Consider the following 21,386-nt stretch of genomic DNA (forward strand, 5'->3'; position numbering starts at 1 on the left):
CCCCCCCCGCCTCCCGGCGCGCAGGCGGTGGCTCGAGGCGGCGGCGGCGGCGGCTGCCTGGTCCCTCGGGCTGTCCCGCTCACCGGGCGCTCGCCCTTGCAGTCCCTGTCGCAGGTGGCGGCTCTTGCCAGCTCCCTGGAGCCCGCCGGGAAGGATCTCTGAGGCCGCGGGACTGGGCTGCATGAGAGCTCCCGGAGGAAATGCCGGCTGGGATGGCTCGGGACCTGGAGGAGACCTCGTCTTCGGAGGAGGGGGAGGTTGAAGAGGGGCTGGAGTAAGTAGGAGAAAAACAAAACGAAACACCCCCCCCCAACAGTTTCTGTCTCCCGTCGCTTCCTGCAGGATTTGTGCTAATCTGAAAGGACAGTTGTCCTGCTTGCTTTGAAGAGAGGGTGGTGGCAGGCGCCTCCGGCCTGTAGGCAGGCTCCCCGCCTTTGTAGCCTCCGTAGACTTCTRTAGACCACCATATTCCTCGGGACTGAGGATACAGCTCCTGGCTACTCCGAAACCCTTTGATTCTTGTATCTCCTGCTGTTCTGTTCTGTGGTTGGATGCTTTCTTAATAACGCTTAAGAAAATAAAGGAGATTGTTTTATTCTTTTACTTTGGCTGTGGAGAGGAGAAATGTGCTTTACTCAACAGTGGCCTCGTGTAATGTTTTATGCCCCCTTAAAAAAAAACAGTCTTATGAGAGCTCTGCAGTAGGTATTAGTTGCTAGTGTACATTTATCTCCTCTTAGTTTGGTATTTTCTTCTGTCCTTGCTTGTGATGGACTCGTTCTCTTTCTTTTTCCCAGAGTGGAATCCCTTTTCTGTTTCAGCAGAACCTGCTTGATATGGCCTGTTTGTTCTCCTCTGGCTGATTGCTGGGACGGAGTGCCCAGATGCCAACAGCAGTGCTTCAGGCTCTTTAGAGGTTCAACTTATCTGTTGCTTCATACCAAGTTGCTGGTTCACGCTGGCCAGGATCTGATGGACGTATAGGCCCAGAGCTGCCTTCAGCCAGAATGTCGTTGTAGCTGTGTGTCTGTATCAAGGGACCGAGGGTCATGCTATGACTGACAGTCACCTGAAGGATTGTCTAGCCTTACTGTAAATCCTCAGGGCAGGCTTAATGTAAACTCCCCTCCTGTTGCCTCAGCTCGTTTCTCACTTATGTAAGGCTCTGGCCTGCACTGTAAGTGCTGGAATCTTCTTGGGGCACTTCTGGGCTGAACAACTCATTACACCCAAATGGTTGATTTCTGAAGGTGGTAGGATCAGATGGGAGTGCTGTGAAGTTGATTTGTATGGGGGATAGTGGGTAACAGCTTGGTTAAGAGAACTAAGATTCCACACAGGTTACTTGTGTAATCCTGACCTGATGCTGGGACCTTATCTCTGTACCTGTGTTGTTAGTGTAGGACTGTGAGTATGTCGGTACCTCTCCCTGTACAGTCATGCTACCAGATAAGCAGGCGAACTAATGCACTTTTTTTTTTTTTTTTTTGAGTATTTTTCTGTGGTCAAAAGTCTGATCTTTGAATATTGGGTTGGCACAGCCATTCAAACTGATGCAGTGTCTAATCTCAGCAACTGGAAGAGTTACAGCACAGTTCAGAACTCGTTGAGATCGCAGGGAACAGATCTTRTTTGGGCTGCAAGTCACAGGGTCTGGACAAGGGATCTTTGTGAGGTTGCTGCTCCGAGTTTAAGGAACTGCCCTGGAATCTGAGGGTTTTCTTTTCATTTTTTTTTTGGGGGGGGGAGGTTGCTTGTTTGATTTGTTTTTGCCTAAAGGGTGTCTTGGGCACTTATTTTCCATATTTGTTTTTTTATTTTTGCCCTTCTGATTTTAGAGGGAAGGAAACAGTCATTCTGATGATTTCTTCATGTAGATCTCTATCCAGGGGAATTATGTTGTATCGCTTGATTACCATTTTGGAGTGGCTCTGAAGTGAGATTGAAGGTTAGCAGGCTGTTTATCCCCTCCTGCTACATATAGTCCATTTTATAATTTGAATGTTCCTCTGTAGATACCAGTGGTGAGTGCTTCCATCGCCCTCTACCTGATACCTGCAAACAGACCACAGTGCTTGTGCTGGGACTGCAGTTGGGATTTTAAATGTATTTGTCTACAGACTTATTGAATCACAGTTTAGTAATACAGGCTTAGTAAACTAGCCTGTATCTGTTGCAASCTTGCCTGCTCAGACCTATTGCTTCAGCGTCATCAAATGAATATGTTAGAAAATCGGGAAGTCTTTGGAATTACCTTCTGTAGTTTCTCCAACTCTTTGCCGGACAACGGTGTTGCTACTTTATGAACAAATGTTTCTGTGTACTTCTGTGCCAGTCTTTCTCTTGGCCTTATAGATACAGATGTGCCTCTCCACCCCATTGTCTCTAGTTTTTGTTAATTCCGTTTCCTTGAGTGGTGAGTAATAAGCAGCCTGAGTTTTATTTGCTTAGGCAGTTTGACAGGTTTGCTTTCTGTCATCTCAGGGCTTTATATAATTGCTTTTATTTTTTATTTTTTGGTGTGTCCTTGTTTTATCTATCTGAGGAGGTGATAGTTTTCAATATGCAGTGTAGCYTTGTTATTTTGGACAACATGGATCACTGTATCTTGGAACTCAGAGCCACCATAAGTGGCTAACTAGGGACATCACTGTTGAATTCTGAGCTTGTGTCCCACTGCATTTGGCATGAATTAAAAAGAAGAATGCACAAATTCATCCTCTGTGCTGAGCCAAGTACATTCTAGTCTGACAGTCTCTGCATGAGTGCCCCTTTGCTCACTCCAGAGTTCAGGCTTACCACTAGGCAGCAGGCTCTGATCTGCAGTTCTTCAGTTAGAATTAGATCTGCATTGTGGGGTCTGGGAATGTGGATACAGGTAATTGTGATCTATCCTGAAATGCAGATCTTGTTTTCCTGTAGGCAATGAATCCAGAGAACAGTACCTGTTCCAATCCAATTCATTGGATTTTTTCTCAAATTATAGTCAATAAAATCAATACAAATTAAACAAAAATACAACTTAAAATGGTGAGACCAATGCAAAAACAGGAAGCTCTGAGAAGTTCCCTGAATAGCTCAGTACCAAAGTGCCTAGCCTGCATTTCACTGTGTATCCTGCCTACAGGTTAGATAGGCAAGCGTGGACAAGTAGGGGAATTGCTGCGTTGTCATTGTGAGTAACTGCTGTGTGTGTGYGCGAGGCTCAGTTGCTGGTTATGCTAACTGTCTTGCCACTGCAGGGATCATCCATGCATCAAGTGGACTGGAGGCTGCAGGCGGATCCCCATCTTGGTGTTTCATGCTGAAGCCATTCTCAGCAATGACAGCTACCTCCGTCTAATTGGAGGTGAGTGCAGCCACGTGCCAAGTCTTGGTCTGAGGGTATGAGRTGCAAATCTGTAGCAGAGAACTTAAAATCAATTGCTCCAGTGAGTTTCTGGAGGGTTTCATGAGGAAAAATACCAGRCAGCCCCACAGTGCTAAAAACAGTAATAAGCTTTAATAACAAATTTCTGTACCTAACAGCCTCACAACTCAGAGTAAGTGCATAAGCAAAGGTGTTGCTGCTATGGCAGCATTGGGATCAGGAGACCAAAGCTGTCTAGCATCAGATAAAGGAGAGCCCGTAACTAAGAGGCAGATCTGTAAACGGTCATTCCAGATTGTGAGAGCTAGTGCGTATGGGTGTGCACAGCTGGGAGCTCATTCTGGTTGTGCTGAGTTGGGGAAAAGCTAAAATCCACTCAGCTGCTTTTTGTGAAGATGCTGACACCTTGTTTCTTCTCTTGCTTCTCCCTTTCTTAGGTAACTGGTGCTCTCATTTCTAATAGCTTAATCAAGCAGAAATGCTTGCGGCTCATTTGGGTAAGGGGTGGAGAAGATGGTTTGTGTGTGTGTACACTTCTGATGCTTTTGACCTGAGTTAGAAATGTACTTGAATGGTGGCAGAAGCTGATGGTAATTCTAACTTATGTCCTAACTGAAGTGTGTTAATTTTCTATTTCTTTCCCGAGAAAAAGCAATGAAGATAATGTGGTTTAACTAGTTCATTCCTGGATTGTGCAACTTCTTAAATTTCTGGTAGGGCTTTGTCTGGTCCCAGATGATGATACTTCTCGTGCTTTTCCTCAGAGACTCATTTTTATTGGTAGAACATTTTCCTGAGGTCTCATCTGATTTTTATCTCTCTTCCTAGTCTGAATCAGTTAATGAAGTGCCTTTTTCAAGTGATTTTGWATTCTAGCTTCACGATTTTTGCTTCTATCTTTTCTGCACTGTTTTTTGGATTAACCGATCCTTTTGTATGACAGCAGAGCTCTTATCTTGCTACTCTCTCCCAAGTTTTAATTTCTTATGCCTCCAGTGGTGCTTACTTCTTTTGATTGCACGACTTTATACGTGGATAGTGATTTTTTTCCCTCCCCACTTAATAGTTGTCCTGTTTACTTTCCTATTTTCTACTCCCCCCCCTCCTGGTATTTGTTTGAAAACTGGTACAGGTGAATGTGATGTGAACAAAGAAATGGTAGTGTTTTATTCTGGGCTTTCAAGGTCTAAAAAGTGCTCATTTTAACTAGTCATGTTAATGAGGGGCATATGACATGATTGCTCTTGGCTAGGAATACCAATCTTGAATTGAAAAGAAAGAACTGGGGTTGTGTTTAGGCTATTATAAAGCAGATTATGAAGAGATATWAAAAAAAAAATAGACATTTGTTATGGTGTCCTGTGTTTTATTATAACTCCATAGATTTCAGTGAAGCAGAAATCTGATATCTGAAGATTGGTGTAAGTCAGTGTGATGCTATCATGAGTTAATGCCCCCAGAGATGGTTAGGCATTTTCTGTCACCCTTTGCCTTGTTATATGCTATTACTGTCAGGGCACTCCACTGGATGAAGTCCAGTCATACTGTGCTGAGCATTGTGGTGCTGTTCTCTTCTTTGGTAGTGTAACAAAGCATAACTTTGTTTTTCTGGGTGCAGGCTCTAATGTTGTGTCTCTTGCCTTGCTTTCTTAACAGAACGTTATCACTTATCCTATAAGATTGTGAGAACAGACAGTCGCCTGGTCCGAAGCATTCTGACTGCCCATGGATTTCATGAGGTGAGTGCAACAAACTTCAGARTACTAACAGGTTGGCAAGCCAACACGTATGTGCTTGGTTGAATATCTTTTTTTTCGTTTGTTCATTTATTTATTTATGCTGCAGCATTAGAATCAGGGAGTTCTGACAGACCCTCTGAGTTTTCACATATTCTGCTAGTTGGACAGGGAATACTTCGTCATGATTTTGGTCTTTTAAAGGAGTACGTTTTAGRCTAAAGTCTGTAAAGTTGGGGCAAAGAACTATCAAAGTAAAGGTTATGGTTTCTCATCTTGCCTTTAGAGCTTCAACTCCACCCTTGGGAAGTTCTGAAGGATTTTCATCTCAGCTAGGGTGAACTCTTAGAAACATTGTTGTAGTGTCTTATGTTTCTCTTTTAGCATATATTTTGCTCTAAACATCCCATCTGTAGCTAATGACAGTTTAACAAATGTATGTGTATGACAGAAAGCCTTCTGAATAAGGCAAAACTCAAGGAATCAATCTCCCAGGTTTCTAGAAGAAATCTGGAATGCTTTATAAATTGGATTTGGACAGTCTATGAAAAGAGCAAATCCACAAGCTGTATCTATGAGAAAATATGACATGCTTATTTCTCAGCAGCTCTATACAGTTGCTTAGGACAGGAGTCTGGCTGTAATTGAGCTAATATTAGAAAGARATAGAAGAGATTCTCTTAAATGAGAATTGGTTTGCACCTACACCTGCTCTACACCTGTAGATGTAAAAGCACAATCTGTAGGAAAAGCAGTGGTGCTTCTCATTAGTTCTCTGGTTTTGTTTTATTTTTTCCAGGTGCACCCCAATAGCAGTGATTATAATCTCATGTGGACAGGATCACACTTGAAGCCCTACTTGCTGCGTTCCCTTACAGATATTCAGAAAGTCAATCATTTCCCTAGGTGAGGCCAGGATGTCATGTTTTGCTGAATGTTTTTGTCATGATTTGCAGAAATCTGAATGTAGATAGCCCTTATTAAAAAAAGGGGGGGGGGGGGGGGGGGGAGGAAGGGGAGAGAGAGAGAGAGAGAGAGAGAGAGAGAGAGAGAGAGAGAAGTGTGCATGATTCTTTAAAGTCACCAAGCAGTGGGCACATACCATGTGCTGTCTTCATTCAAAACAGTCTTGGGGGATTTGGGGAAGATGGGATGTGAGTGGAAGTGCTTGTCCCTAGCTGAAATACTAGATATTTGTGTTTTACTTGGGTGTGTAAGTGAAGCATCTGAGACCTCTGTGTTGTTACTTACGGAGATAGTCATCTGTCACCTGCTAAAGTTTACAAACACTGTTATAACACACTTTTGCTGTGCTTCAGTCTGTTTTCAGATATCCATAGGAACCTTGTAGGAATAGCAAGAGGCACTGTTGATGAAGATGGATATTAATAGGGCCTTAGAGCAGAGGGACAGTGAAACAGAAAAGTGGTTTTTGCAGGTTAGGTTTGAGACATCTAGCAGGGTTACAGGTACTTCGGTAACTAGAACAGTGGATTTCTGGAATGTATTTTTCATGGAAAAAAATAGACACGGTTTCTTTTTTGGGGACTTCAGGTCATATGAACTGACAAGAAAAGATAGACTGTACAAAAATGTCAGTCGTATGCAGCAGACTCATGGATTCAAGACATTCCACATCTTACCTCAGACCTTTATCCTCCCAGCAGAGTACCAGGAGTTCTGCAGTAAGTGACTGGCTAATGATGCCCAGCCTAAAGCAAAACAACTCTGTATAGGGGGGATTGCTTTTAATATTCCAGCTTGTTGTTTGTGCCAGTGGTTAAAGCAACAGAATAGGAGGAAATTGAAAGTACAGTGGAAGAGACTTGCATCATTTCTTTATATCGTTTCTGCTCTGCTGTATACTCCTTGCCTGCCTAAGTTCTCTGCTTCGTAATACTCTGATTAACGTCTAGGAGTACTGAAGAGAAATGCCAAAAGAAAATGTAGGACAAAGAAAAGAATCTGTCAGTGCAGCAGAAGAGACTTGAGGGAGGACTCATAATAATTACAGTGAGTCTCAAGTAGTGGAAAAAAAGGACATTAAAAAGCAGAGATTGTAATCTTTTCCTGGAATTATCTAAAGCTTTTAACGTAGGCAACATTCTTGCTGCTCTGTAAATAAGTAAAATGGAAGATGTTTCACATTTGTGCTGTTTTCTTTTACCAGATACATATTCTAAAGACAGGGGCCCATGGATAGTGAAGCCTGTGGCCTCCTCCAGGGGTCGAGGTGTCTACCTGATCAACAATGTAAGTGTTTGGCAAAATGACTGCTCTAGAGTAATACAGTCTGCAAAACCATGCCAGCTGCCAGACAAGTGGCACAGAACATCTAACCACATGTTGGCACTGCTCTGGACTTCAGCAGCAGATTGATACCTTAGCATTCCTGAGCAAATGTCCAAGCCTGCCCTGTTCTATACTGCATAACCAAGAACCAAGCTATTTCTGTATTTACTGTGCTTGTTTTGCAACATATRCTCCTTTCAAGTCTTGGCTTCTAAGGAACCAGTTCATATTCCCTGAGACAGTTTTGGAAGCTGTGCATCTTCATGTTCTCTTGTGACTGATGGTAGGCTGGCCTTGGGAAGATTCCCAGAAAGTTGTACAGATTTTTTTTATTTTTTATTTATTTTTTATTTTTAAATGTGTTTTCTGTTACTCTTGTTGARGAGGGAAAGGGAGAACTCTCTGGTTATTTTTTCTTGTGCAACCCAAACAGTCTCCCTGCAGCCCCCTGGAAATAAGAGCATTTAAAATGAAGTCACATGTGACACAGGAAGACATATATCAATCGTATAGAGTTTTATTATCTGCACACTAGTGTGCCTTTACAGAGGTGTAATGAGGATGACTCTTTGAAATTAATTTGCTGGTTAGTGTTGTTTTTTTCCCTCTTTTTTTAGACTTTGCATGGAGTTAGGTTGTCGTAGGTAACAAATACATTTGGGCAGGAGCCAGAACACATGAGGGGATTCCAGTAAATATTCTCAGCTTCAGAACTGACTAGGGGGTCATTTAGTTTCACTCACTCAAACCACTTTAGCCTCCTCTGCACTGAAGGGGTCATGCTGCCTCATCCGTTCTCTACCTGGATCCTTTCCCATAAAATAAGGGAGCAATTCGCCAAGTGTATGAGGTAAGTATTTCCAGAGCTGCACTCAGCTCTTTCTTTGCTTGAAAGAGAGGAACGAGCTCAGGCTTAAGTGTAGGCAGTTGGCCATGAACTGGGGAAAAGACCTCTCTGGGACCAGTCTCCCTTTGTGCATATCTCTTTAGAAATATTTCAGATAGCTTTACCCAAACATTTCATTTTCTTCAGTATGTTTCTGTGAAGAGAGCATCTTACAGGATCTCATTGCAAAAGAGTTCAAAAATTAAAATTCTCCCACTTAAACAGGCTGTCAGTTTTGTGTGACATACTAGTGGAAGTTGAGTTTGTTCAGTCATGTTGTATATGTGCATCCTATATGCAGCCTAGGATTCCTGCTTATGCCACTGGCTGAAAGACAAATTAAATAAAGGCAGGATGATGCCTCTTTTGGCTCCTTTGCAAACTAGAGTCAAAGAACTGTTTTGCAAATATGAGGGATTGAAACTGGTTACAAGGAGAGACTTATATACAGCAAAAAGTAAAAGCTGTTTAAAGAGGTCCCATGACTTTGAGATGTGCATTTGTCACGAGCTTCCTATTTGGAGCTCCGGAGGTAGATACTTTCTGGTATAGTTACCCCTGCTGTTGGCTGAACCTCACTAGAAGGTATTTACTTAGGTAGGGGGAATGGTTGTATACCAGCACTAGCTCTAGCTGTAAAGATCATAAGTTGAGGAGTCATCTTCACTCGTGACTTTCTCGCCTGCTGTAGTTATGTACTCCTTCGAATGTCTTCTAATAAAACCCTCCTCCATATGTCTAGTTAAACACTGGAGCAGCAAGCAGACTAACAGTTGCTTCTCAGATTTTCTTTCTCTTGCTTATTTTACGGTATTGCTCTGTGGCTATTATATCTGCATTCCACTCTAAGGAGCAGATTCAGTGGACATTTTTTTCTGGAAATGTAATCGTTCCTTGGGCTTCTGGTTATCTTAATTATGTTGTCATTGACCAGTGGTTTTTTTTCATCAGACACAGTTGTCGGGTAGAATGGCTTTAGAAGAGAAAGGCTAGAAAGATGGTAGCTTTGATCTAGCTATCTTGTTACTCTTTGTAAACTTGCTTTTCTCACTCTTGGATTCTCTGTCTCCTGTAGCCAAGCCAGATTGTCCTGGAAGAAAACATCCTGGTTTCTCGTTACATCAGCAACCCCCTGCTCATAGATGGTGAGTGTGCTGAGGAATTTCTTCTCTCTCTCTCTCTCTCTCTCTCTCTCTCTCTCTCACTCTGGTTTTTAGGACATGGGATCTCTACAGCCTTTGCAAGAACTTAGTTAATTATTTGAGTGGTCAGTCTTCCTCTAGTAGCATGAAAACATGACTAGAAAATTCCTTAAAATCAGGAAGCTTTTCACCTGGGAAAGCTTCTGGCATTCTATGTCAGCAACAGGTTTGTTTACTTCTCCTACTGCCCTTAAGGTCTGCTGTTTCTTTTTTTCTTTATTTTTCTCCCCTCAACTGGATATGATGTCTGAAACATATTTACAACCACTGACTCTTGACAACTCTATTTCAGATTTCAAATTTGATGTGCGCCTGTATGTTCTGGTTACATCCTATGATCCACTGGTCATTTATCTCTATGAGGAAGGATTAGCCAGGTAGGGGAAATTTCTTCCTATCCTAAACTCCTGAAGAGTCTTGTGTGTCTTTWGATTATAGTTTAAACTAATGGAATCTAGTCCAGAGCATTTGGTGTCCACTTGCATGAAAAATGTAATCTATATACCCAAGACACCAAAATTAATAATGGATGCAGTAAATAGTTATCCTTCCCTTCCAATTGCATCCCATCTTGTAGCTCTTTGTGAGAGGTAGCTAGTATACGGAGACTAACCATAGCCCTAGAGGTCTTCATGCTGCTCTGTGGTAGTCAGCTATACTGGTCTTAGTGTACAAATGTGGAATGGTGTAGAGGGAATAACTGAGCTGTTATCTCTTGTCAAAGGATGGTTCTAACTCTGGAGAGTGACTGTAGTTCTGTTACTGAGCTTGACTCCTTACTGAGTAACTTCAGCTGTACCTTCCAGCACAGCTAAAGGCTTGTGGCAAGTGTTGTGACTGAATGTTTTCAAATGGTAGGTATGAATTTATACAGTCAATATCCTTAATGACCCTTCAACTTTTCCCTTCTTCGGTGGCTCTAGAGTTAGTATATTTGTGTAGCGAGGGCTGGCCAGCCCTCTTTGGAGAACAGTGCTCTCGGGTGTGAGCAGAGATGACAGAAAATTTGGGAGAGGTGCTCTGCTTTGTGGCCTCCAGATGGCACTAGTGGTCTTTGATTTTAGCGATTTGGGTTTTTCACGTGCCCAGGATTTGTGAGTTCAGACATTTGGGAGAGAGGGAAGGATCCTGGAGCTACTGTTYTTTGGCTTTGTGTTTATCTCTTTGTCCTTCCATTTAACTGTGTGCTGYTAAAGGCTGAGGGAGACTTCCCTTGTGTAGTTCCCCTCTGGTGTTATGCTTTGAGTATTCCAAACAGAGGAAGAGCTTGACTGTTTCAGTCAAGTTGGTGACCTCTACCAGAAAAGGAGTGCTATCAAGAAGCCATTAGATGTAATAATTTTCTTGAAAATGTTGGGGYTTAATATTGCACGCGTTTGTGACCTGATGTTTCACTAGATACGTCCTTAGGCCTGGTTTCTGTTGGCATTAGCTAGAATTGTCATGACGTGATCTAGAGTGGAATTTGAGGCCTCRGTGCTGAGGAGAAGAAAGGAATTAGGGATCCAAGCCAGTGTTACCTGTGTTTCACTTTTCATATGAAAGAGAGTAGAAAAAATTTCCTTTGACAGCGGTGGAGGAGATCTGAAGGGTGTCTATCCTGAGGTGTGTAACAGAGCCTTCAGGTGCTTGATCTGTGTTAGAAGTCCTGAATAACTGTTTTGTTTGCCTGGCTGAAGTTGTCTATTCAATGCAATTTTTGAGGAAGATGTTGACCATAAATACCAGCTTATTTCTTTATCCCCCAGAAGAGTTTTGAGTGGAACTTAGGAGGGGCTGATGCTGAGAAGGTTTCTTTGTAGCTGCCTACCCCTTTCCCCCCCTCTCTTCCCTCTGTGAAGAAACTGTATTTTATGAGGACAGAGCCTTAGGTTAGCAAAGGCAGGTAGCAGACTTCTAGAGAATTACTAAGAATGGAATCAGTAAATTTGCTCGACTTTTGTGTTTCCTTACAATACTCCATTTGTGGTTTTGCCTGCATCAAACTTCCATTTGCCTGTTTTGGGTCCTGTCTACCTCCAGAAGGAATACTGCTAATTGATTTCATTTGGAGGATGTGTTTAGGGGTATTTAGAGATCTGTTTTTGCTTTTTCCTTCAGGCTTGAAACAAGACTGAAGCTGTGCCTAAGTGCTGTGCTTTATGTGCAGCACTGGGTGAATTAAAACCCTGTCCATTTAATTAAAATTTCTAGTGGCTAACATTTTTCTAATGCATTTAAAAATAGAGATAGACAAAGCATTCTGCCTTACATCTGATAAACTGGGAAATATTTAGTAACTCAATACCAGAAAGGACAACTATCATCTAGAATGGTCATCTGCAATTTGCAACCTGCAGAACTTCAGCTGGAATCTTTGCATCAAAGCTATAGCTTCGGATTGGCTTAAGGCATATACTCTAGAATGAGAAACAGACTTGACTATTTTTTTCCAGGCTTGCCTGAACTCAGTCATCTAATCATATGTTAAGTCTATGCAGTTTTATTTATTTGTGACTTCTAGAGTTTGTGATTTAGAATATATTTTATTGACATAGCTTTTAAATTCTAGTCTAGATATGAGGATCAGTGTTAATAAGCTACAATCCTAATTGCAAACTGACCTTAGGAAATGCTTTTAAAGGTGATTTACCGTACTCAGCAAACTGTTGCGTGAACACAAACAGGTGGAAGTCCGAAGGCTGCTCTTCTGGACAACTGAGTTAGTGGATTATGCTATTTTTTGGGAAGAGGATCCATGTAAGAGGAGAATAACATGTCTGACTTGCATTTCAAATGCACCTGAAGAGGAAATGGGGCCAGGAATGGCTTAAGCTGTCAGTTTTGAACTTCCCCTCATCTCTCTGTCTGTGTGTGTGTCTCTCTCTAGGTGCAGACGTAATGCATGGTGAGGGAGAGTTCATGGTGAAATGGCTCTTTATTTTGGGGAGATTTTTGTACAGCCGATTTTCTTTGACTCAGTTATCAGATTTAGGTAGCCTTATTTCTGAACCCAAATGGCTGGAAGGTTCCTAGCCAAACAGGAACTTCTTAGTCAGATTTACACCAAAMTTGAGAAATACATTAATTAAAAAAATAATAATAATAAAAAAGGGGAGGAGGAAGGAGAGGAACCAAGTGAAAACCAAATGTTCCTGTGAAGGGCCCGAGGAGCAGCGGAGGGAGGCTTTCCGGAGAAGGGGAGGCTTTCCGGAGTGACACAAGAGTTCCAGTAATGCTGGAGCAGGCACTTGGGCTTCAAATGCCCCAGCTCACTTTGCTCAGCATCTGATCTGCAGCACCCCTGCTTTCAGTAGCCCTGCTTCCTAATTAGCACTAACTTTGCTGGATATTTACCTTTTCTGTGCTGGATTCTTGTGGTTTCCAAAGAATTCAGGTGCTTGCTGTGAGCCAAGGAATTCACATTACCTCACAGGCTGTGCTGAGGCCAAAGCCTGCCGCAGCAGCACAGTCCCCCCTCGCAGTAACCCCTGCCTGGCAGGCCTTTGCTTCTCAGGGAATGTAATTCATTTCTGCGTGGATGCCTGGGATCAACCTACGACCACTTGACCAGACATCACCTTGCACAGGAGCTAGGGAGCAGTGGAGCAGTGCTTTTCACTAGACAGCCCTACTGGGCTTTGGACCAGCAGGTAGTGTATCAGGCCAGAAGTTTCCACTGCTTTCTTGCTTTTATTAACATAACCAGAGTTTGAGTCATTCTGGAGAAAGTTTATCTATTTATTTATTTATTTATGATAGAAATTTACTCCCGATTCAGACATTTGTTGCCTCATTTTAGGCTATCTTTCTCTTTCTCTCTCTCGCTCTCTTTTTCTCCCTATAATTTTTAAACTTTGAATTTTCTTACTGTGTAAAATGGAGGGGGATGAGCCTCAGGCCATTACTGCCTATGAGTTACAGTAGGACTTAGGACTAATATAGTCCTAAGTGACGACAAAGTGATGCCCTTAGTTACATCTCTCCAATTCCCATGAACAGGCATCTAGAAGCATGTCTAGGGGATAACAGGTGGGCCTACATTAAGCTCCTTAGACTTGGGCTTCACTTTAAACAATCTGTTCTTGTTGAGCTTCAGCAAAACAGCTCTTYTGGTCGAAAGAGCAGTTTAAATAGGAAAATGGCTCCTTGACCGAGACATCTTGCAGTGATGTGGTTAGAACACTACTGGASAATGGCGATACGCTATGGTAAAGTGCGGTTAGCTACCCCTCTCTTTGATGGTGTCCTTCAGGAAATTCTAAAGGAAAGGTAGCTGAATACTAGTTACCAAATTCCTTTTTTGTCTCCTCTTTAGACCCCTCTTCTTTTTTCATGCTTCTCAAGTTACTTTTTTGCAGTCTTCCTGGAGTCTTCCTTGGGTAGCAGAGGGTGGCCTCTGCTAGGTCCAGAAAGTAGAGGTAGACTTCATGGGTCTTTCTGCAGCCCTACTGTTTGACTTAGCAGCAGGATCTATGTACTGAAGAATCAGAGCAGCTGGACAGCTCTTGGTGACAGTGCAATGAGAATCCAGCCACAGAAGGAAGAGGTTCAAAAGCCTGTTAATGACAGGGCCTAACTTGGAAACTCACAAATTCACTTGTCTTTATATCTTTTTGTAATGAGTCTTATTTTCTTTCTCTGCAGATACCTGGTAAATTTGCTTCTGGATCTTGTTATTGAATACTGAACTGTTAGAATAAATCTGTCCAGCTTTGGTTAGAGAGACTCTGCCATAACTAAGATATCACCAAAACTTTCTTAAATGTTTTGTAACTCCCTTACAAACTTTGGCTTCTATTCATACTTGGTTGCAAACTAACATATTAGGTGAATGTCATGAAGAGTACTGATGCCAGAGATGGGGGTGGGGTTGTGATGGTCTCTAGATTGTTTTGCTTTCTCTTTTGTCTTGTACTGTAAGGGAACAGGGTCCCCAGTTGGCSCCAGACCCTGAATGTCCATTCTTCTGTAAAGGTCCTAGTCCAATGAGCAGTTCCCTCAAGGCATCTTGTTTCTTTTGGTCCTGATTTTTAGCAGCAGTTCATGGGAACCATAAAGAAAATTCAGTGGTGCAAACAACTTTCTATGTGGTCTCAGTTCACCAAACAAAGTGGCAGCCAGTAGACAAACAGGGAGGCCAGAGCCTAATGCATAGGGAGGGAGAGGGGAAGAGGGGCTGAGAAAGATTCCAAGAAGAAAATGTGCGGAGCGTGCTTATAGAAACACTGCAGTGGTTATTTCCAGGACATTTAGGCAGGAGCCCTGTGTGCAGTCATGGAAAAGACTGTCATGTGTGCTTTTTCTGTAGCACTTGTTTGAGAGAAAAGGGATTAACTATTCTTTCCTTCTTCCCACTCCAGGGTCTTTTCTCCTCCTCCGTTCCCAGGCTCTGGCTTGATGTCACAAATAAGCATTCCAGAGCTGCCAAGTTTTGTGCAAAACCATGTAACATCTTATGTAAATATTTAATGATCTAGTTTACGTATTTGCAAAATAACTTGCATATGACAAACTTCACCTTGTGGTCAATTTATTTCCTGAAGCAGTGCTGGGGATAAGGCAAAGAGCAGTACAGAGCCTCTCGGGTAGTGTGCTGACTGGATGTGTGATAGTACAAGGCTAGGYTGTTTGGGTGAAGGCAGTGTGGGGGTGTGGGTCAAGGGTGAGTCACAGTTCATCATGGTGTGGTAGATTTGGGGATTTCTGGAGGTAAGTGTGTGTTCTGTGATGTGCTGTAGATTGCTAGGTCAAGAAGCGGAAGTGCTGCATGTTACTGGCAGAGTAGGTGGGCYGCTGAAGGTGAAAATTAAATTTGTTTATAGACTTGCAATGAAGTCTTGCAGGCTGGAGAGGGAGAGCAGTAACCTGTCAGTATCTAAATACGAAAGAGGATTTTTAGTAGGGAAGTCTGTAGCATGACAGGCAGGTGGAGAGCTGGGATGCCTCTGGGTGATTTACCTGGAGTGTCTGGAGACCCAGGAGACTGAGGGTCCTTCTGGAGACTGAAGGAATTAGTAAGGAATTCTCCCTTGATTTCTCTTCCTGCTGGCCAGGCCACCTGCTGCCAGCACTGCTATCCTACTGCTTGCTTTTGATTGCTCTTTCTCCCTCACTGATCCAACAGAGAGTGCAGCCAGAGGGAAGGCAAATCTGCTCTTGTTGAAGGTGAGCTTCATAGCAGTGTGCAGTTGCTGGGAAAGGAAACTAATTTTTGCCTTCAGCTCAAGCTGGCACGTGACTGTGACTTTCAGCTGAGGTGTAGGCCGATGTGTCAGAACTGTTGAATGCAAGAGTGTAGCTTTTCTATTCTAGGTTTTGAATTCAGAAATGAAGGTCACTTACTCTTTTTGCAGCTCTGCTGAGGAGAGGTAAACTGCAGTGAGTCAGGGCTGTTCGCAATCTGATTGAACTGCTATTTCTGCCTGAAAAGCTGAATTGCTGGCAGCAGTTTGAATGGAAACTGAAGAGTGCACAGTCAACCTCAGTTTAACCTTTCCTATTCCATAACTGTAGTTTTGGAGTAGAAATTTCCCTATATTTTTATCTGGAGATTTTTGGACACTAATGGCCTGCACATTTTGCTAGCAGGTTTCCTTAGTTTTGTTACCTTATGCCTTTCCTTAGCAGAGTTTTAGAAGGACAGAATTGCTCAGAAGAGAGTATTTAAGATCCACAAGAATGGCAGAGGTGCAGTGAAGGCTGGGAAGCAATAAGATGATGAGAGTGAATATCTATTTGTATTGCTTGCTCAGCATGCAGAGTGAATACAAACAGTAYGTAACATTAAGGTACAGGATTGCCATTGTGAGCTATACTATCTCTGTGTAGTATGTATCACAGAAGTGACCCAGGTTAATGCTATGATGGGGAACAATTCCTCCTGCTTCCCTGCCTATCCCTCCTAAAGTCCAATGTCAGGTGGTGGAACAGAGTTCTGTCAACACTGGAAAAAGCCAGCATTGAAAACTGTGATTAGAACCTGTGTTGTGGAATAAGCGAATCTGAATGTGAGCCAAAACATAGTTGATATCCTTCTGTTGGTTGATACAGGACAGATACCCATTCCTTTCTTGGCTTCTCTATAGTATTTGATGTTGCTGACAATAAGAACTGTTGTTTTGGATGATAGGGGCTTAAAGGAATGTGCTGAAGTGGCAGAAATCCTTCCTATCTGACTAATCCTGGAAAATTTCACCTGTTACCAGGTCTTATTATTGAGTAGTCCTTCAGGAAAAAAGAAATCTTTCAAACCCACTATGAATCCAGTGGTTGAGCTGTTCGGACCACTTGGACTTAAGCACCAGCAATACTGTTCAGAGTCAGGCATGTTGGGTCTTGCCATCTCAAAGCCTGTAGAATAGCCTAGAACTTGGATGGGATCGATTCACAGTGGAAAATCAGAATTGGTTGAAGCAGAGCAAGAAGGAGGTGGTATTAGCGAGCAGAAGATGCATTTTGAAGTCTTACTCCATAGAATAGTCTCCTTTGGCAGAAGATACACTTCTCCATTTGGACAGTCCAGCCTATAATTTAGGAGTACTATTGGATTCCTGGCTGATCGCAAGGTCTCACATAGCAGCGTCCACGAGTAATGCTTTGGCTAGGAAACTGTCCTATCCTGGCGGGTGATGACCTGGCCTCAGTTATTTGCGCCTTCGTCACTCCTTGGCTGTATTGTAGCAATATGAGATACCTGGGCATGAAGCCTTTAGTGCTTAGGAAACTAGCTAGTACAGAATGCTGCGGCATGTGTTCATGGTAGCTTGTGTTACTGGGAGAACACCAGGTTGTCCTTTACTTTCTGTGCTACCTTCCCCTATAGTTATTAAATTGCTTTTAGGATCTTAGTCCTTATCTTTTAGGTGGTAAATGGTCTGTCCTGGGATGAGTAAAAGATGTCTTACACTTCTTAATGGAGTGGCCATAAACATGATCCTCCTTTATTAGACTGAAAGAGTTCTCAAGAACTTAYTCTAATCTCAATTTAACACCCAGATGATCTTAACAATTATTGAAAGTTTACTACTTTCCATTCTTACTGTAAAGACTCTTCCTTGGACCTCACTGTCTCTAAAAATAAATTCTAAGATTCTGTTCAAACAAGATGTTCCATAGCTGGTGACTTGTTCTGCTTCCTCGATGGAACAAATGTGGTAGATGAATTGTTACTGCATTGCAAGAATTACAAAACTACATTACTACATTGCAAGAAAGATAGTGATGTGTAGTATGAAAAGCTATAGAAGTACTGAGCACTAAAGTTAACTGTAACTGATACCTCAGCGATAGTAATACTGTCCTAAGCCACTGCTAAACACAAAACAAGGGTTGTAGGCTGTTGCTAACATTATATTTATGTTCTGTCATGGGGGCTCTAGAAATAACTTGGATTTCCTCTATGGGATTTGCTGATTTGTGCTCTGCATAAGGATAATAAGGTGGTCAAACCAACTCCTAGAGAATATATTTGTCTGGAATGTGATTCTGTTGCTTAAAAAAATTTTTTTTTGAAAGCCAGTGACTGAGGAAGGTCTCTGGAAAAGCAAGCAAGTATTTGAAAGGTGAAATGCTGTTGATTAGAAGTATTGACTAGGTCTGCCAGGTGTTGATATCTTCATGTTATGTGCATAATTAAGAAAAATAAGAGGTTGGTAAGTGTGGTGGACATCATCACGCTCTGCTAAGTATTGAGGGAACCATGCTTTTCTGAAATTCCTACTTTCTTTTGGCTGAGTATCTTTGAGGATCTGGTTACTGGGATCCTATCAACAAATGCTTTGAGTATACCGCTTATTAGCGACTGTTAAAGTGAAGATCAAAAAGCCATAATTAAGAACGCAATACAGGGCTGTTGTCATTATTTTCAAAACGGAAGTGTTAAATCCAGGAAACTTACAGTTAAATTGAAAATAAATTCAAATATTTTTAAGTTGTGGAAATATGTGGAAAGGGGATCCAGACTCTTTTCTGTTACCAACTGCTTTAACTTTGCATGTAGTTAACGATCACAAAAATTTGGTGTAAAATCTGGGTGGAGGCAGAGGAAGATTATTATTATTCCCTGCACGCCCTCCCCCCCATTCCTTTAACCTTGCCATTCAAGAGTTAGCTTCTCCTTTAGCAGAAACMCTTTGTGGTTTGGAAGTTGCATCGTGAAGAGTTTTCTGTTTGTTTTCTGCTCCCACCTCTCTATGTAAGAAGAAATATATCTTGTGTGCATCTTCAGGGACTTGCTGGTATTGCTCTGGGCGGGGAGAGAGCAAGAGAGCTCTCTAAAGGGCTCCCAGGGCAGCAGGGGCTTCAGTTTCACTGAGAAATGAGATTTTGGCAGATCTTTCTAAAGAAAGGATGTGTTTTGCGTAACTTGTCATTGGATGTTGTATAGTTTAGCTTCTCCTGCAAGCTTTATTCGATTATGGAAAATAACAGGGAAAGGGTGAAGAGGGATAGCTATTATTAAAGTGAAGGGAGAAGGTTGCATTCTTTTCTGGATGTCAAATTCATTGCACAGCCAGATGCTCCCTGTGTCGTGTTTCTAAATTCCTTTCCCTTTCTCGCTCCTCCATTTTTCTTCTCCCATTGCCTGCTTTGAGGACTCACTGAATCTACTGTCCTCCTCCTACAGCTGACCCTGCCCCACAGGCCTGGTACTTTTTCCCTTTCGCCAGGGCCTCCTCTGTGCCTGACTTCTCCTTTATCCTTTCTCATCCTTTTTTTTTTTCCTWTTTTATTTGAGACATTGGCATCTTAAGGTGTTATTGTAGGAGGATGGTTAGAATGGAAAAGAGCTTTTTGCAGAGGAACACGTAGTGTTACAGCAGCAGTTGTGGTTGTCAGTATTGGGCATACAGGTAGTTCTGCCAACAGGATACCCTGGATTCTGTCTTTGATCTTTGTTTTACGGATTTTTCTCCAAAATTTGGTGAGGTTTAAAATATACGTTGAAACAGGAATTGATTGCATGCAAGATAATTATTACATGACACTTACCTTGATGATGCATTCTTTTCTGGATAACAGTTTTACAGATGTGGCTGAAAATAGTATTATTGTCTGCTTAATGTGTGGAGAGTTTTTTGTTTGTGTGTTTTTTGTTTTTGTTTTGTTTTTTTTAAGGTTACTTATGATCTATTCCTAAAATAGAGGTACTGCCCTTTTTCTGTCCTGGCTGTGCATCCTAACACTCTCCTTTGTCATGCCCAGAAGAGAGTGTGTCTGCAGCTGATTGAAAGTTAATTTTATTTTTCTATATTTGCGCAAGTGGGTTTTCAGTCAGATCTGTGAACTGATTTTAATTACCTGTGGTTGTGCAATTTATGGAGCAGGTCAAGGAGACTGCCTGGCGTGTGCAACTAAGCAGGTGGTGAGCTTTCAGCTGCAGTGCATCCTTGGACTGACTAAGACTGATCATGCACCTGCACATTTATAGTGTAACTTTTGCACCAGGTGTAATTTGAAAGTCCTGCACTTTCCTGGCTGCTGTTCCATCCTCATGYCCATTTCCCTTTCTGGCATGGGTATGTGTTGACCAGAAGGGAACTGATCCATACAGCAGTAATGGAGGAACAGTATGGGAAACTGAATTAGCAGTTGGCTGCGGGAGGTTCTTTCCCTGCCCTAGAAGCAATGTCTGCTTAAATTCTTTTGGCATTCATTGAACTTACTAAAGAGGTATACTTTTGACAGGATTGCAATTTAAATTGCTTCAGTGCAATTCCATGCCTTATTCCTGTGGTCATTCATGGGCTCATGCTGTCCCTTGTATTGTGCCACCACAAGCATTTCTGCACCCATGCAGTGAACTGATCTCATTTGACAAACAACCCAGCAGGAAAAGGCTTGCTGTGCRGTGACAGATACTCTGGTGCCAGTGTTGTGCAGGTAGACTGAAGATGGGTAGCTAAGGAAGGAGGGTGCTGATAGCTTAAGTCTACACGGCCACTAAAAAAAGTGCTGATCAAATTATACCTTTCCGTTTGTAGCTGTGTGGATCAGGGAGCTGATCTGCTTTTTTCACTGCCTTCCCTCTTCCCTATTCCCCTTCCTCTGCTCCTCTCTCCCCTCCTCAACAACAACGAAAAACCCTTAATGCCTTACAGACCAAAATCATGTGTTATTTTTCATCTGGATCAAATTTTTGATTCAGCTCTCTATGTGGCTACACAAATCTGATGGCAATGTGTGGCTAAGGCAGTTGTGATGAAGTGATTGTTTGCAGTACATGTAATACCTTTAATCAAGAAGTCCCCGGTGATATTTCCGTAGAGAGGCTGATTTAACTATGATACTGGTGGCTATAACAAGGTTCAGACAAACAGCGGGCTTTGGGCTGGACAAGCTGTAGCAGTGACTTGCTACTGATAGCTGTCTTTCCTAAAGTCCCTTAGTCCTTTCCTTGTACGTAAGTTATATGACATCTTTGATGTGATATGGAAGGAAGGAGTGGTCTCCAAGAATGGCAGCATTCCTGAAGGAGCTGCTACCTTGTTGGACAAATTGATTTGACCTGCAGATTGTGCCTGGTTTCTTGAGTCTCTTGAGAAAGAGCTTTGCCAGTTGTAGTTCTTGTAGTAGTGATGCTRCTGGTTGTGATAGAAACCTGTTTCAACCCTTAATCTTTCTTAAGGCATTCTTGGAGTATAGAAGAACTAAACTGTGCTCATATGACCCTTCAGGGAATATTGACTCTGGTATACATATATAGCTTGATCTTTCTGTATGTGCACGTTTCTCAGAATCACTGGATCTTGTGCATTCRCAGTAGGTCCTGGTGTGAAATTGGAGGGACTAAAGCTAAGTGTGATGCTGACTAAAGCTAAACGGCCTACCTGGCAGATCTCAGCAGCCAGGAAAAATATTTTAGCCTGAAGTGTAGTGTACAGTGTTAGGTTGTGAAAACTCCCAGGAGATCAAATGGA

At 42.3% G+C, this 21,386-nt stretch overlaps 2 protein-coding genes across 7 annotated transcripts in view; one reads left to right on the forward strand and one right to left on the reverse strand.

The window, feature by feature from the left end:
- Positions 1–183, reverse strand: part of ERG28 (ergosterol biosynthesis 28 homolog) — a 2,090-nt gene extending 1,907 nt beyond the window's left edge. Inside the window, exon 1 of the mRNA XM_085301834.1 lies at positions 58–183. Coding sequence (XP_085157960.1) covers positions 58–183 — 126 coding nt within the window. The remainder of the gene's footprint in view (positions 1–57) is intronic.
- Positions 105–21,386, forward strand: part of TTLL5 (tubulin tyrosine ligase like 5) — a 129,533-nt gene continuing 108,251 nt past the window's right edge. For all 6 annotated transcript variants that reach the window (XM_085301773.1, XM_085301772.1, XM_085301774.1 and 3 more), the window contains exons 1-8: positions 105–274; positions 3,243–3,349; positions 5,027–5,109; positions 5,906–6,012; positions 6,661–6,791; positions 7,277–7,359; positions 9,360–9,429; positions 9,779–9,863. In XM_085301773.1, the coding sequence (XP_085157899.1) occupies positions 201–274; positions 3,243–3,349; positions 5,027–5,109; positions 5,906–6,012; positions 6,661–6,791; positions 7,277–7,359; positions 9,360–9,429; positions 9,779–9,863 (740 nt within the window). In that variant the 5' untranslated portion in view covers positions 105–200. The remainder of the gene's footprint in view (positions 275–3,242; positions 3,350–5,026; positions 5,110–5,905; positions 6,013–6,660; positions 6,792–7,276; positions 7,360–9,359; positions 9,430–9,778; positions 9,864–21,386) is intronic.

This window comes from Rhea americana, unplaced genomic scaffold (genome assembly GCF_003343005.1).
Source record: "Rhea americana isolate MKP2758 unplaced genomic scaffold, rheAme1 scaffold_18, whole genome shotgun sequence".
In the NCBI taxonomy this organism is placed as follows: domain Eukaryota; kingdom Metazoa; phylum Chordata; class Aves; order Rheiformes; family Rheidae; genus Rhea; species Rhea americana.